The sequence below is a fragment of the Vombatus ursinus genome, unplaced genomic scaffold (assembly GCF_900497805.2).
Source record: "Vombatus ursinus unplaced genomic scaffold, bare-nosed wombat genome assembly UNPS02011431.1, whole genome shotgun sequence".
NCBI classification, from domain to species: Eukaryota; Metazoa; Chordata; class Mammalia; order Diprotodontia; family Vombatidae; genus Vombatus; species Vombatus ursinus.
In genome coordinates, this window is record NW_020951209.1 from 4,779,520 (window position 1) to 4,794,768 (window position 15,249).

General features: G+C 38.5%; 1 protein-coding gene across 1 annotated transcript in view; it reads right to left on the reverse strand.

Moving 5' to 3' along the window:
* The window catches only part of DYRK4 (dual specificity tyrosine phosphorylation regulated kinase 4), a 41,631-nt gene extending 26,723 nt beyond the window's left edge, over positions 1 to 14,908 (reverse strand). The window contains exons 1-8 of the mRNA XM_027856469.1: positions 14,829 to 14,908; positions 14,501 to 14,594; positions 14,104 to 14,157; positions 11,825 to 11,908; positions 10,838 to 10,984; positions 7,565 to 7,691; positions 5,685 to 5,848; positions 2,690 to 2,826 (exon numbers count right to left, since the gene is read on the reverse strand). Of these exons, the coding sequence (XP_027712270.1) occupies positions 2,690 to 2,826; positions 5,685 to 5,848; positions 7,565 to 7,691; positions 10,838 to 10,984; positions 11,825 to 11,908; positions 14,104 to 14,157; positions 14,501 to 14,594; positions 14,829 to 14,908 (887 nt within the window). The remainder of the gene's footprint in view (positions 1 to 2,689; positions 2,827 to 5,684; positions 5,849 to 7,564; positions 7,692 to 10,837; positions 10,985 to 11,824; positions 11,909 to 14,103; positions 14,158 to 14,500; positions 14,595 to 14,828) is intronic.
* Between the last annotated feature and the right edge of the window lie 341 nt (positions 14,909 to 15,249).

Here is a 15,249-nt window from a genome sequence, read left to right on the forward strand (position 1 = left end):
GCCTACAGTCTCTCCTCTTTCTAATCCATTCTCCACACTGATGCCCAGGAAACTTTCCTAATATGCCATTCTGATCATGATTATTTCTTAAGATGCCATTCTAAGCTTGATTGTCAAAAATCTCCCTACTGCCATATAATCTCCCTATACACTCTGGCATTCAAAAACTTTCATAATCTGGGTCCAACTATTATTTCCACCCTTCTTACACTATCCTCTTTTACACGTACTATATTATTCCAGACAAAATAGGCTACCATCTTCCTTCTGGTACAGTGGAAAGAACTTTTGATTTAGAGTCATAGGACCTGGGTTCAAATTCTAGCTTTACCATTTGCTGCCTATGTGACTTCATACGTTATTGGGCCTTGTTTTCTTTTCTTTAAAATGAGGTTAGACCAGATGATCTCCAAGTTTTCTTCTGGCTCTCTATGATCCATCCCTACTACGCACATGCTGCTACTCACCCACCCAATCTCCAATCTCCATTCTTTGAAATTTTTTCCTTCAAAGAATATTTCAGGTGCCACCTCTTCCATGAAGCCTCTCCTGATCCTTTGGGTGAAAGTGATCTTTCCTGCTTCAGGTTTCTTATACCACTTTGCCTGGATTTCTCCTTTAATCTCAATCACTCTTGTTTCAAACTCAATTGTTTTTCATGTCTTTCTCACTAATTAGACTATAAATTTCTTGACAGTAGGTATTGAGTTATATCTTCAGTATCTTGAGAGTAATAGGCACTTAATAAATTATTGTAGAAATCACATGGGAAGCATTTATACTATTTGTTGGTTTAAGAATAAAAGTGTAATTCAATTTAATAAATATGTATTAAGTGCCTACCATACCATACACTAAATATTGGGAGGTAAGACAAACTGTGTGTATTGGTATCGCATTCTGAATCTACTGTCTTGAGTTCTCATACAAGTTAGTCTATATTCTAATATAAATTACTAAAAGAAAAGGTCTGTGTCTACATAGTTCTTTTTGTAGAGTTTTTAGCACAGTGGGAAAAGGTAATGGGGAGAAGGGAAAGAAGGAAAACAGAATGAGATATAGGAACTAGGGAATGAGTCAGAGGGAGAAAAAGAAGACAGAAAGAGAACTAGATAATGCCCCATAGAAACAATGGGAGAAAAAATTTAAAAGAATTGTTAAGGGAGTAGAGAAATGGGAGAAGGCTAGAGATGGGGAAGAAGAAATAAAGAAGGGAGGAAAGGAAAGGGTGAGGAAGAGAGTAATAAAAATGAATAATATAGAGTAATAATATTAATAATAAAGAGTAACAAAAAATAACTTCCAAGTCATATCACTAACATGATAGAGGACTAGGTATTTTCTCTAGTACCCACTAACTCTCAAAAAATACCCTCCAGAAAGGATATGACAAAGATGGAGCAACTATAGCTATTTCCAATGGACAAGAAAGCAAGAAGCTCAACAAAGTTAACAATCTTATGAATTAATAGTGGGAAATGCTAATTCTTAACTCATTAACTTAGTTCCTCCTTGTCCTCCTCCACCAACCTCCATATTTTCACAGGGCATAAAAACTGACCCACAGTTTTATGCTTTAGAATTTACCTAGAGATTTCCCTCCAGCTGCAACCCCTGCCAAGAATCCCATCCCTACTCTTCCCCCAGGGTCCTGTTGCAACAAACATCAGAACTCAACTCTGTTCAACCACCAGGCAAGTACAGAGGTTGGAGAGAAGGGGGAAGAATAATAGAAAGAGAGTAAGCTTTTTTCCTCTCCAATGATCCCCATCAAAAACTCTACCTGGAACACCCACTCAAAAAAGCAATAGACGTTGTACAAAAAGCAATAGACATTGATTCAGCACAGACAGAGAAGTAAATAAAAGATGAAAAAAGAAGAGAAGCAAAAAGCAATAACAGTAAAAAAAATGATCTCAATACAAGCAAAACACACTGCTTTCAAAGACAAGAAATGTAGAGACAACTCAAAGATCACAGATCTAGAAAAACATGACAAGTCAAAAAACCTGAACATCATGATATATGATAATGAAATAATGATGAATAAATAAATAAATAAACTGCCCAAAACTTCTGAATATAGAAAATAAAGCAATAATTATAAGGATCCACAGATTGCCTCCAGAAAAAAAGCCCAATATATTTCTAATTCTAAGATACATAGTGGCTAGAGTTAAGAATTTCGATCACAAAAAAATTCTGTAAGTGACCAGGAGAGAGAACTTCAAACATAAAGGGAAGAAAATTAGAATAACACAAGACTATTCTTCACCAACTAAAATCCATAGAAGAGAATGGAATATTATAGTCCCAAAAGCAAAGGAGTTCAAGATACAACCTGAAATGATATACTCTGCAAAACTGAATCTAATCACCAATTTTAAAAAATGGACATTCAATAAAATAAAATCATTTAAGCATTCTTTTGAGAGAGAGAGAGAGAGAGAGAGTATGTAAGATGAGGGAAAGGAGAAAGCAGGTAGTAGAAGGAGGAAGAGGAGAACTTGGGAGAAAGTGCAAGGGGACTGGTGGATAAAAGAAAGAAAAAGGAAAAGGATAGAGAAGAAAAAAGAAAAAAGAAAAAAGAAAAAAGAGGGCAGGAGAGAAAAAGAAGAAGATGATCAAGACAGGTGACCAAAATGAGAAAGTCATGTCTCTGTGGTTAGGATGGTCTAGAGGGCAATACCTCTTCTTGTTCCTGATGATTTTCAGTGCCACCAACTCATTCTTTTTATGATCCAAACACTTGGCCACCTGTCCAAAGGATCCTTTGCCAATCATCTCCAGGACCTCATAGCGATAGGCAATGTGATCATGCAGGACCTGTTGAAGCCATACCATGGTTAAGGGTAAAGGATCAAGACTGATAAGCTTCCCCAGAGAAAGTCTTGCTTTGCAGCTATTCTGTGGAACTAGTAACTAAAACACTAAGCTCTGCTGTAGGCACCTATCATATTCTTCTTCTCCAGGACCAGAGAGGCACCCAAAGAGATCATCCTGGTTCTTCGGGTAATGAACAAAGCTAAGTAGCCTTGTTACCTCAACCTCACTAGTGTCAGAAAAAGTGGGAATACTCCACAAAGGACACAAGGTGATATCTAGGATCCTGAACAGTTTCCTGGTGTTGACTACTACTGCTATCTCTTTGTAAAAGCCTAAAAGGTATGGATTCTCCCACAGGCTACAAATGTTCTATCCTATCATGGAATTATCAAGTTCTGAGTATGCATAGGCCAGGAAAAATCCTAATGTTCTGACTATAGGAGGTTTGTGCTCTAGTCCCAGTTCTGCCACTAACAACAACCTGTGTGAGTCATTTTATTTCTCTGGCTATGATTTTCTTTATCTGTAAAATGAATGGATAGATTAGAGGATGTCCCTTCTAGAACTAGAATTCTATGCTACAGTGTTGTCAAGGGGACCAGGTAGTCTACTGTGGAAAAAACTGGAGGAGCAATGAGGAGGTAGGGGTAGAAATAATAGTTACTGGCATGGGAGAAGTCTTGACTCCTTCTAAGGCTTCTCCACCAGTTAGACATGCCTATGCTCTGCCTCATCTTTACATTAAGAATCTCCCTCCACATCTCTGCCTTGATCAGGTTTAATCTGAAAATGGAACTGAACAAAGAGACATGGACCACTGTCATACATCAGGTCAGAGGGATCTTCCAAGACACAGAGACAAACATTTTATTTGGTATAAACTCCTAAATCAGTGGCCAGTGTTTGGTCAAAACCACTGTGGGGTGTGGAGTATAAAATCATCAGGTCTGTATTCAGTAAAGTAAGTCACTTGACTTACCTTCTCTGGGCTTGTTTCTTCATCTGTAAAAATGAGGATTAAAGGATTCCTAAGGTCTCCCTCAGCTCTAATATTTTATGATTCTGTGATCCCTTCTCCTATGAATGCAATTGTGTTTAAAAAGTTTGTGGAATGCTTGCATATGATTGTTATAGATCTTTGTACATTTAACGGAATATGTCTAGGAGTATACATGTAATATTACATGCAAGTAGGCTTGTATGAATGAAGGAACTATCTAATTATTTATGTTCCAGTGTGTTGGAAGATGTGTAGTGTAGAGACATATATGTGTAATAGGATATACATTTGATGCGTTTGAGTACATGTTATACATGTCTTGACATGGGGATATACATAGAAATACACATGTATGAGTACCTTAGGGAGTTGTTGCTATCTCCCCAAAAGTAAAGATCTGAAAAGGGTCAGTTACCAAAGAAAATATCAGCATGGCACTCCAGCTGCTCCACAATGAGACACTGATCTTGGAGCTGTAGTTCCTCTAGGAACTAAGGACATGTCCCCAGTGAAGAAGGCATGACCATCATTAGTCTAGTTGCTTAAGCAAGAAAACATAGGCCTGGATGAAAGAGGAATGATAAAGTCTAAAAGCAGTGATTCTTAACCTGGAGTCTATAAATTGTTTCATATCTATCTATATGTACTTGCATAGATATATGTTTATATGTGGGTATATCTATTTATATATGTGTGTGTCTATATAAATAAGCTTTAAATGTAATAAATAATATTATTTATGTATTGTATATATGCCATATAATGTATATAGCATGTATTGTGACATAATATATGATTATATTATGTAACATAATGGATATGTATATTTAAATTTAATTAACAATATTATGTCTAAACAAGTATCAATGTATCAAATTTAATTAACAATATTATATCAAAACAAGTATCAATGTATCAATGTTCAGGGTGTCCTAAAAGCCTTGAGGGAGCATTAAAAGCTTAAATGCACAAAGACTTTTGGGACATTCTGTATATTTATAATTATATTACAATATAATTAGTTTCCTTTGTAATCTGGCATATTTTTATATTTTATTTTATGCACTTAAAAACCTTTTTGAGAAAGAGTCTATAAGTTTCACCAAAATACCAAAGGGACTCATAACACACTCAGAATTTTAAGAACTCCTGGCCTAGAGGGAAGGTGTTTTGTCCTAGGCATTTAGAATTCTGGGCAAAGCTAGGATCAGGTTGTGAATCACTAAATCCATAACATAATATTTCCTTTCTTGCCTCTCTAGTGTACTTATTTGTGTATATTTTAGTCCATTAAATGTTCTGAGTGTCTCATCAGATCTTAAAAGTCACTCTAGGGTTTCAAAGGACATACTAAGTCTTAGTACCACTGACAGATTACATTACATTAGAAAGGCTTCTAGTATGGGCCTATTGACAAGACGGATGTCTGTCATCTGAGATTGACATCAGGTTGTTTCTAAGGTGATAAATGTTACAGCCACAGCAATTCTCAAAGATCAACTTCCAAGCTGTGGAGGGGCCAAGGTCCATGTCAGTGGACAGAGTAGCCAAACCATCAAAAAAGATAGATCCTTGAATTATAGTAATTTGTGTCTTATCCTGCTACTAGACTCAAAACTCTAAAAGAGCAAAGAATATGTCTTCGCTAAATCTTTTATCTCCCTCAGTACCTAGCACAATAGTCTGCATACCACATACCACAGATAAATATTTGTTGAACTGAGATGATTTTTTTGAATGGATTTACTGTGTTTCACAAGAAATTGACCCATATTCCTGAAGGAACTTCAGTGCTGTTACCCCAAATACTCAGCTATAAGAAATAAAATGCATTCAGCATAGTAATTTACATATTCACCTTTATATAGGAGCCATGTTCATCATCAAAGATTGTCTTGCTGTGTTTTTCAGGAGGCACCTCTAACTTCTGGGCCTCAAGCCCTAGAAACCAGAGTTCTGTATAACTCAGAACTTCATTTCGTTCATACACAGTCAGTTGGTTCTTAAAATATTTTAGGGCTTCTATGTAAGAAACAAGGGCAAGAATTAACTTTGTACTTGACTCCAAGGAATGTTCCCACCAAAGTGACCATCAACTGAGTCCTGGTTAAAGTAGAATAAATTCTTAATATGTTCCAAATATATCACAAAACCCCCAAGGCAAATCCTGCTTTTGAAAATTCTTCCTGTCTCATTATCATCTCATATCCGGCTCTCAATATCATCTCATATTCAGCTTTGTTCATATGAATCATGCTATTTTATCATTTTATTCATACCCATGTGGTGACAATCTCCTTGCTGTTTTTTTTCTTCCATTATACGCTTTCCATTTCATCCTATATACCAACATTGGATGAATCATGAAGAACCCAGTACCATGTAGAGTCATGGAACCAGGTAGTCAGAAGATCATTTACGAGCTAGGTCACTTAATAACAAACATAATAGTAAATGAGGCAGCATATTTTAATGGAAAGTGTTGGATTTGGAGTCAGAGAACCTGATTTTAAAAATCTGCCATTTAACAATAAAAGTGATTAATAATAATAATAATAAAAGCTAGCATTTATGTAGCACTTTAAGATACTGCCTTACATTCCCTACCTGGAATGGAAAGCTGGGAGCTAGTAAGCATGGTGCAAAGTGGAGAAAGTAACTGTCCAGATTTACTAGACTCAGGTCTTGGAAGTATAGTTTCATTTACTTACTTGGAACTGAGAGCCATTCATGTTCACATGTAATTTTGTTTTTTAAATTTTGGACTAGATTTGTGATTTCATCAGTATAGGAAATTCGTGAGGAGGAAAAAATTCTCTCGAGCAGTGCAGATCAGAAGGCGCCCAGCAAGTTAGTCTTAGAAAATTACCAGAGAGTAATTAGATGTTAAAATGACTTGTCTGGGGGTCATAAAAGTAGTATATGTCAGCAGGATTTGAACCCAGATCCTTCTGACTCGTAATTACATGTAATAATAGCTTAAATTTATACATGCCTTATTATAATAAAGAGTTGTTTGTTATTTATCTTTTTGACCCTTACAACCATCTGATAAGATGGGCAGTAGAGAAGGGACTTGTGATTTCATTAGCATTGGGAATTCATGGAACAGGAAATTCCCTCTACCAATGCAAATCAGAACACGTTCATCAATATGTAGTCTTAGAGAAATTACCTGGGGGTTAAGTAATTAGGATTATAATAATTAGCATTTATATGATGCTTTAAAGTATCCAAAGTACTTTATGTGGTAGGTGTTATTATTATCCTCATTTGATGATGAGGAAACTGAGGCCTAAAAAACATGCCATAAGTGACTTGCCCATGGACACATAGGTAGTTAATGTCTGAGAGAAGATTTGAACTCTGGTCATCCCAAGCCCAAGTCCAACACTCTAGCCACTGTGCCACCTATATGAGAGTCATATGTATAGCTAGTATATATAGCTATGTATGTATAGTGTAGTATAATAGGACACGAATCCGGGTCATTCTCTCTCATGTAATAATAGCTTACATTTACACAATGTCTTATGGTAATAAAGAGCTCCATGTTCTTTATCTCACTTCATCCTTACAACCACCCTATAAGACTAGGAACCTTTCCTTTCCTTCTCACCCCCACACACCACACACACACACCCACACACAGCCACAGCCACACCCACACCCACACTCACACACGTGCACACACACACACACACACACACACACACACATCCTCCTGAGAGGCTCTACCTGAGGCTGTCAGAGGCAACTTGTAGGGTGTCATGCAGTCCTCTGCCTTGAAGGTTTGACTTTGGATGCTGAGGCTGGATGAAGTCTTGAGCTCAGAGGGTGGCATCTGGCTATAGCATTGATTATCCTGACCAGAGAGAAAGATTTTCTTTATAGGACCACCCAACCTTCTCCTCAGGGCCCACATCTAGACAGACTCCCCTCTTTGCCCTTGCCAAGAACACATTCAACTAACATTCATGTCACCTAGAATCTTTTCCTTTCTCTTTTCTGTCTTTGGACTAATTTTACTGTTCACTGCCTTTTAAAAAATGATTGATAAAGGAGAAAAATACATTTAACTTTCATTAATATTGTTGTGGATGATTTAGAGTAAATTTTTAACCCCAGGGAAATTTTAGCTTATCTACAAGTAGAATGAATATAGATCAGCTCTCCTCCTCCTTCTCAGAGGAAAGCCAGCTAAATATTATATGAAAGGCAATATGATGGAGTGAAAAAATACCAAATTGAAGGACAGAAAACATATTTGAGCCTTCCACCTGCTACTTAACTATCCATGTGACCTTAGGCAAATCACTTACATTTTTCAGGCCTCAGTTTCTTTATATGAAAAAAAAATCTTTAAGATTAAACTAGATGGTTTCTAAATGTCTAAGGATGGTTTTCCTTCCTGCTCCAAATTCTGTAATAATCAAAATATCATTAAGGAAAATATACTACCCAAAAAAAGTATCTACTGATAGCACGAGGGCATGCACTTAAGGTATTTTGTGTATCTGACTATTTAAAGCCATCAGTAGCCCTCAACAATGTGTTTTCTTTTTCTTTAGTCAGAGTACACAAAAAGTTCAAAACAAAGGCATTTAACCATATTATGTATTGGGGAAAAAGGCACAATAAAAACATTCCCTGATGAATCTAGGGCACACTCTCCCATTAATACCCATACCATCAGTGGGATGACTAGCTTCTGCATAGGGCACTGCCCCATCAAGGCTTAGGGGAACCTGTAGGAGTTGTGCTCCTATATCCTTGCCTGACCCCATGAAAAGGGTGATTAGGGGATCCTGTAGGAGTTGGTGCTCCCATTATCAGGAATCCATTGAGAAGAGTAAATTTATTATACTACCCCTCCAAAGCTATCCTTCTGGCTGCCCAGATCAAGAGTGAACCTGTTAGTGGCTGGAGTCCAAAAACTCCAGTGGCTCCTGTGTTACAGGCATACAAAGAACAAGTATAGCCAAATATGGAGGGTATTTCATTCTTCAAAGCTGTAAGACCATTCACATCTTCTGGTGATGTTATTATAGGTCTGTTCTCCCCCGGTGTGGCATTCTTGCTGGACACATGGCTACTTTGTTCCCTCTAATGACTACTGGACAAATAGTCTCAGCTTGATAAATAGACCAACAGAAACAAACAAACAAAAAATAGTTCCACTGATCTCTTGGAGGAGAGCCTTGTTTCCTACAACCAGCTTCTGGACCTAATTCTTCAGATACACTGCTCAACTCTTCTCAAGGAAAAGCCTACAGCTCATTGCTGCCACGCCCAGCTAACAAAAGCTAGGCAGATTCTTCCTAGCCTAAGCAGAAATCTATTCCTTTAGTCTTTATCTGGGTGGAGACCCTAGGTTTGCAAAGAAAATTATATAGCTAAGGGATAGATGCTCCCTGAAGGAAAGCTAAGGTAAAAAAGAAAAATCATTCTTCCCCACTCACCTATTCCATACCCGTCTTTGCCATGCAAATCTATCAGCAGCAAGCCTCACCAATATATTTCTAGGCTTTTGATGAATCACGGAACTTTAAGGCTGGAAAGGACCTCAGAGATCATTAATCCCAATCTCCTCATTTTATAGATAAGGAAATGGAGCGAGTGGAAGTAATTTTTCCAAGCTCAAACTAGCTTTGGCAAAACCCAGGCCTCCTAACTCCCAGTCCAAGTGCCATCTATTCTCATAGTGACTGTACCAACCTAGACTTCTATAGCTTGCTCCCCATAACAAAGCACTCTTTCCCCTGACATGGATTTGTTGTTCAGTATTCACTGTTTTCTTATATATTGATGTACTATAGTCATCTTGTCATATGTTTATCAGTAATTTATCCACATCAAGTCCTAGAGGTTAGGGTCACTTAAATAATTAAATAAATGATGCCATAAATAAATATTTAATGAATACACTGACGAGGATGATAACTTTTGACTGAACTATTATAACAGACTTTTAATTAGATGCCCAATTTCAGGGCTCTCCCTCTTCAATCCACCAACCACAAAACTGCCAAAATAATCTTCCTAAAACACAAGTCTAAAACACTTCCTAAAATACATTACCACTCCCCTGCTTAGAAACTGTTAGTGGCTCCCCATTTCCTTTCATGGGCAGTGCCATAATGTGGCGCCATAATGCATAGAGCACCGGGCCTGGAGTCAGAAAAACTCATCTTCCTGAGTTCAAATCTGGCCTCAGCCACTTACTAGCTGTGTGACCCTCCACAAGTCACATAATTCCATTTGCCTTGGTTTCCTTATCTGTAAAAGTAAACTCCTCAACTTGGTATTTAAAGCACTTCATAGTTTAATTTCAGATTTCCTTTCCAGGGTGACTGCATACTACTCTGCTTCATGAACTCCACTTTCCAGCCAAAGCAGCCTAATAGCTTATCCCCCAACTCAGCAATCTATCCCCTACTTCTCCAATGCCCCAATACATTCCTCCTTTAGCTCTACCTTTGGCAATCCCTCCTTTCCTTCAGTTCAACTCACTGTCATTTCCTAAGTGAAGTCTTTCCTAATCTCCCTACTAATTAGTGACCTCTCCTTCTTCCTCAAGTTAGTTGCAACCCCTTAATAGTATGCAAGGTGCTTCAAGGCAGGGACTTTTGTTTTGTTTTGTTTTGTCTTTGTATCCCTAGCACCTAACATAGATTTTTGCACATAGTAGGTGCTTGCCAAATGCTTATCGGGTTGGATTAGACTAGATTAGAGCCTCTGCTTCCTGGGAAGAGAATTATATGACTAACCTTTGGATGTACTTAATGCCTTCCCTTTCAAATGCAAACTGTTTTTCAAAGATAATCTCTCTCTGGCCATCACATCATTTCTGTGAGGCTTCAATTACACATCACCATAATTTGCATTCTAAGGAAATACAAGCACAGATGGGATACTGAGGCCTGGAAAATCTAAGTGACTTTCCCAACCAGATCCCACTTGTGCTAACTAAGGATTCTTCCATCCAAAAGTTGCTTGAGACCCATCAACCTGTGACACTGACAGTACCTTCAACATGATTTTGCTGTTGATGAGTGGGAGGTTATTGTCCTGAGGAGGGATCTTTGCCACATTGGACACATTCTTCCTCCCGTGATTGTCCAGACGAGGAAGTGAGGTAACATTGGTGTTTGTTTTCTATAAAAAGAGAAATCCCTTGAACCTTAACCAAGAAGTCATCTCTAGCACTCTCCACCCCAAGGCTATGATTGATCCAGCCCAAAGCCTACTCTTAAAACTCTCCAGAGGAAGGACATTCTATAGCTTCCCTCAGTGATTATCTTCTAGTATTTCGTAATCCAAAAAGGGGGAAATCCTTCCCAATACTTAGTGCAAATCCCTCTGTTTGTAACAGAAGCTTCCATTTCCTCTATACACTTGGTTTAGATTTACCCAATTGAATCAATTTATCAGTTGGTCAATTAATACTACTTAAGTCTAAAATCAGTTTCAGTTGTAAGGATGAACAACTGTGAAATACTTTGCTACTCTGATCAAGATAATGATCTAAGATAACTCCAAAGGATCCAGGACAAAAAGTGTTATCCACTTCCAGAGAGAGAACCGAAGAATTCTGAATGCAGATTGAAGTATACTTTTTTTACTTTCTTTATTTTTCTTGTGTGTGTTTTCTTTTGCAACGTGGCTAATATGGAAATATGTTTTGCATGACATCACATGTGCAATTAATATCATATTGCTTGCCTTCTCAGAGAGTAGAGGAGAAGTGGGAGGGAGAGAATTTGGAAATCACAATTTTAAAAAATGATTGTATATATGTAATTGGGAAATATTTAGTGAAATAAATAAAAATATATTAAAATCAGTATTAATTTAAGAAGTCTTGTGGGAAGAGGTCAAAAGAGAGGTGGTAGAGGAGCTAGAGAATTTCCAGTGTGTTGTGCCCAGATACCTGGAAAAGGCACACTTATCCTACTGTGCTGGAGAAAGAAGCAACCAAGCACCAGAACTCTCTACCTTATGCAGATAGCGGTTCAGCCTCAGGCTCTTGTGCTTGGAAGTTGGCTGTTGATGTTGAGCCTTACTGTCCATTTGGGATGGCTGCAAGAGAGAATTAGAAGAGTGCTTAGTGTTGCTTCATCCCTTGGGCCCCTGCTCAAAAACCTTTGATGGCTCATTGCCCACATGATCTAAACTCCTTTATCTGCTATTCAATTGTGGAAATATCAAACTTCCACAATTTGGCTCAAACCTTGCTTTCTAATTTTGGTCTAATCTACCTTGGAAAGCCACTGGAGCAGTAGATAGAGCATTGATGTTATGCCAAATGACCTGTATTCATAACCTGAGTGTTACTTATTACCCTCCCTTAATCCCACACACATTCCACCCACTAAAATCTTGGCCATCTGGTGGGGCAATTAGATGGCAAAGTGGATAGAGGACCAACCCTGGAGTCAGGAGAATCTGAGTTCAAATCCAGTCTCAGACACTTCCTAGCCATTATGACCCTGGGCAAGTCACTTAACCCCAATTGCCTCCCCCTTCAAAAAAAAACCAATCCTGCCCAGCACAACTTTAATCCCATATTTCTTTTCTCTTTCTTTCTTTCTTTCTTTTTTTTTTTTTTTTTGCAATTAAGTGACTTGCCCCAGATCACACAGCTAGTAAATGTCAAATGTGTGGTCTGAGGCCGGATTTGAACTCAGGTCCTCCTGTGCCACCTAGCTGCCCCCTTAATCCCATATTTCTATGAAGCCTTTCCCCAATTATCCTAAGAGTGTTCTCTCCATGCTCTGAAGTTCTATCTAGCACTTACTCTTTATTTCAATCTGTAAGATTTTTTTTTGCCACCTATATCCCCATCCAGATAGGAAGTTCCCTGACGTAGAAATCACATTTTATACAATTCTATATATCCTCTAACATCTAACATAGTGACTTGCCATCGTAGGATCGGGTCACTTTGCCTCACCCCACCCAATTTTGTCTTAGGCCCCTAGCAATAATAGGTCTTAGCTCACTAGGACATAATACTATGTCAGTGCCTCTAACCTAGTAAGTTAATTATTCAAATGTACCAAGGAATTTCCTTGAGGCCTATTCATGGCCCTTTTGAAAGTATGATTATAGTCATCTTCACAGTAGCACCCAGAAGGAGTAGGAAGTAGATCTTCCTTATTCAAAATAGGAAAAAAAAACTCATTCCTTAGAGCAAATACTAAATATATGACTCTGAGGTCCTTCAGTTGCTCATGATCACTATATGGAAGAAAGGTATATGTGTGAGATGATTCTAATGAATCCTCAAAATTCTGATGCAGACCTCAAAGGTCCCTATCTTGGCCCACTGCCCTCTCCCAGCCCCAGAGGCAGCAGCTTCACCTGGAGGCTGCAGCCTGGGGAGGTACTTCCTGGATATGAAATCACATCTCCACTTTGGGGACTTTGAGAAGACTAGTAAAAACCAAAGCCTCACAAGCACAGGGTATATTAGTATAGTGGAGGAGTGGGAGTTGAGCTAAAGAAAAATGGAAGTCATTAAGGACTTTTCATGAAACACAACAGGTATGATGGACAATTAGGTTTTGCTAGACTACAGAAGTGCCCCTGAAGTGTGTGAGAAATAATTATGCATCTCTTAAAGCTCCTCACACAGGGCCAGCTGTAAATAGACTTTGGCCAGAGATTGTGCTAGGCACTATGTAATATAACCCATGTCTTCTGACTCCTGGTCCTTTTCTTTATGTAGTTAAGTAGGAGGCATTTTTTCCATTGCATTATGCAACCAGCTATGCCATTTGCTTCCTTCCATTGGCTAAGCCAGTGGGTGCCACGCCTTTGTAGTTGGATCTCTGCTGTGAGCAGAAGCCTAGACCAAGGAGAGTTAGAGTTTAATGTTTTTAATCAAAAACCCATTACAAAAATTTCCCAGAACAAGATGCCACGATGCCTCCTTCCAAGTACGTTATAATGTTAAAAAAAAACTGAGTAAAACTTTATGGAACTTGAGCTGGAAAAATCCTTAGAGATGAGCTAGACCAACCCCCTCCATTTCATGGATGAAAAGACTAAGTAAGGCCCAGAGAGATGAAGGCCACTGTTCAAGTCCATACAGACTGTAAAGAATCAATCTAGAATTTGGACGCAAATGCTCTTTTAACAAAACCACACTGACTGAAACACATCACAATGTTATCATAACTGCTGTAAGTCAAGTTCTTCTTCTTCTGGCTTTTAAAGCAAACAGTACAAAAAGAGTCATAAACATGTCAACACAGACAGAAGTAACCTACCTGTTTTGGAATTGTTCTTGAATGCACACCAGACAAAATTACTCCAGGAAACTTCTGGTGTTGCTGCAGATACATAGGACAAAGTAAAAGGTAAAGTTAAAGCTCAAGAATTTCAGAAACACAGGCTCATAGGAAAAGGTGAGGAGGCTTGGGAGCTCTGAAAAATCCCAAATCAAGAAGTCAAAGCCCTCACTTCTGACCACTTCCTGTCTCAACTCCAGTGGTGAGCTTTACCACGTCAGGGCCAAAAGGAATAATGAAACAAAACCCACCATGGTAAACCCCTGCTCCAGCCCTGGTCCTTTTCATCCGTTCCCTCAAACACTCATTAAAACTTCTGGATTTATTACCAAGTGATCACTGTTTGGTCCAAGTGTTCCCCTCTCCCCTTTCTTACCCTTATAGAATTGAAGTTATGTTTCTTTCTTGATTTCAGAATGGGAAAGGTCATTGCACTTCGTTTTCCTAGCTTTTTAGCATTCATTTTTGTCCTGCAGGAAGTTGGGAGGGGTCAAGAGAAAGAATGAATTAAAAATATTACCAGTGAAAAAATAAGTCCTGGGCCAAATAATCCCCAGGATTCGGGGCTAATGCAAAGGAAACCAGGGGGACAGGGCTGAAAAGAAATGGAATGTGTTCTTTCTCTTCCTTCTGTTCCCTTTGGGTGGAAAGATAAAACGCCAGTGGAAGGAAGACTCTGAGAACCCTTAATGCAAAACACTGACCCTATTAAGAGAAAAATGAAAGGAAGAGGTATCAAGGAAGTAGCTAGAAGTTTGGGAAATTCAAGCCAAAAATATTCCATGTTCTTTTGTTCATTTAAAAATCAGCAGCTCTTGGAACCCTACCTCCCACTCCCACCTCTCCAGCCTCTGTATTCAGGAAAGAGCTATTTGGGCAGATGAAATGCCTGTAGATAGGCTGAACCTAGCCTCCAACTACTGCTTATTTTTCATTGGTCTTTGTCCGTTTCCCATAGACACCAGAATCCAGGAAGTTGATGGGGGGACTTCCTGTAAGTTCAGACATTTTAAAAAGTCAAATCACTTTATGGAGCTCTAAATGTCACTGACTTGGTATCAAAAGACCTAGGTTCAAATCCCTGCTCTGATACTTACTAGTTATATGGCCTTAAGCAAATTATTT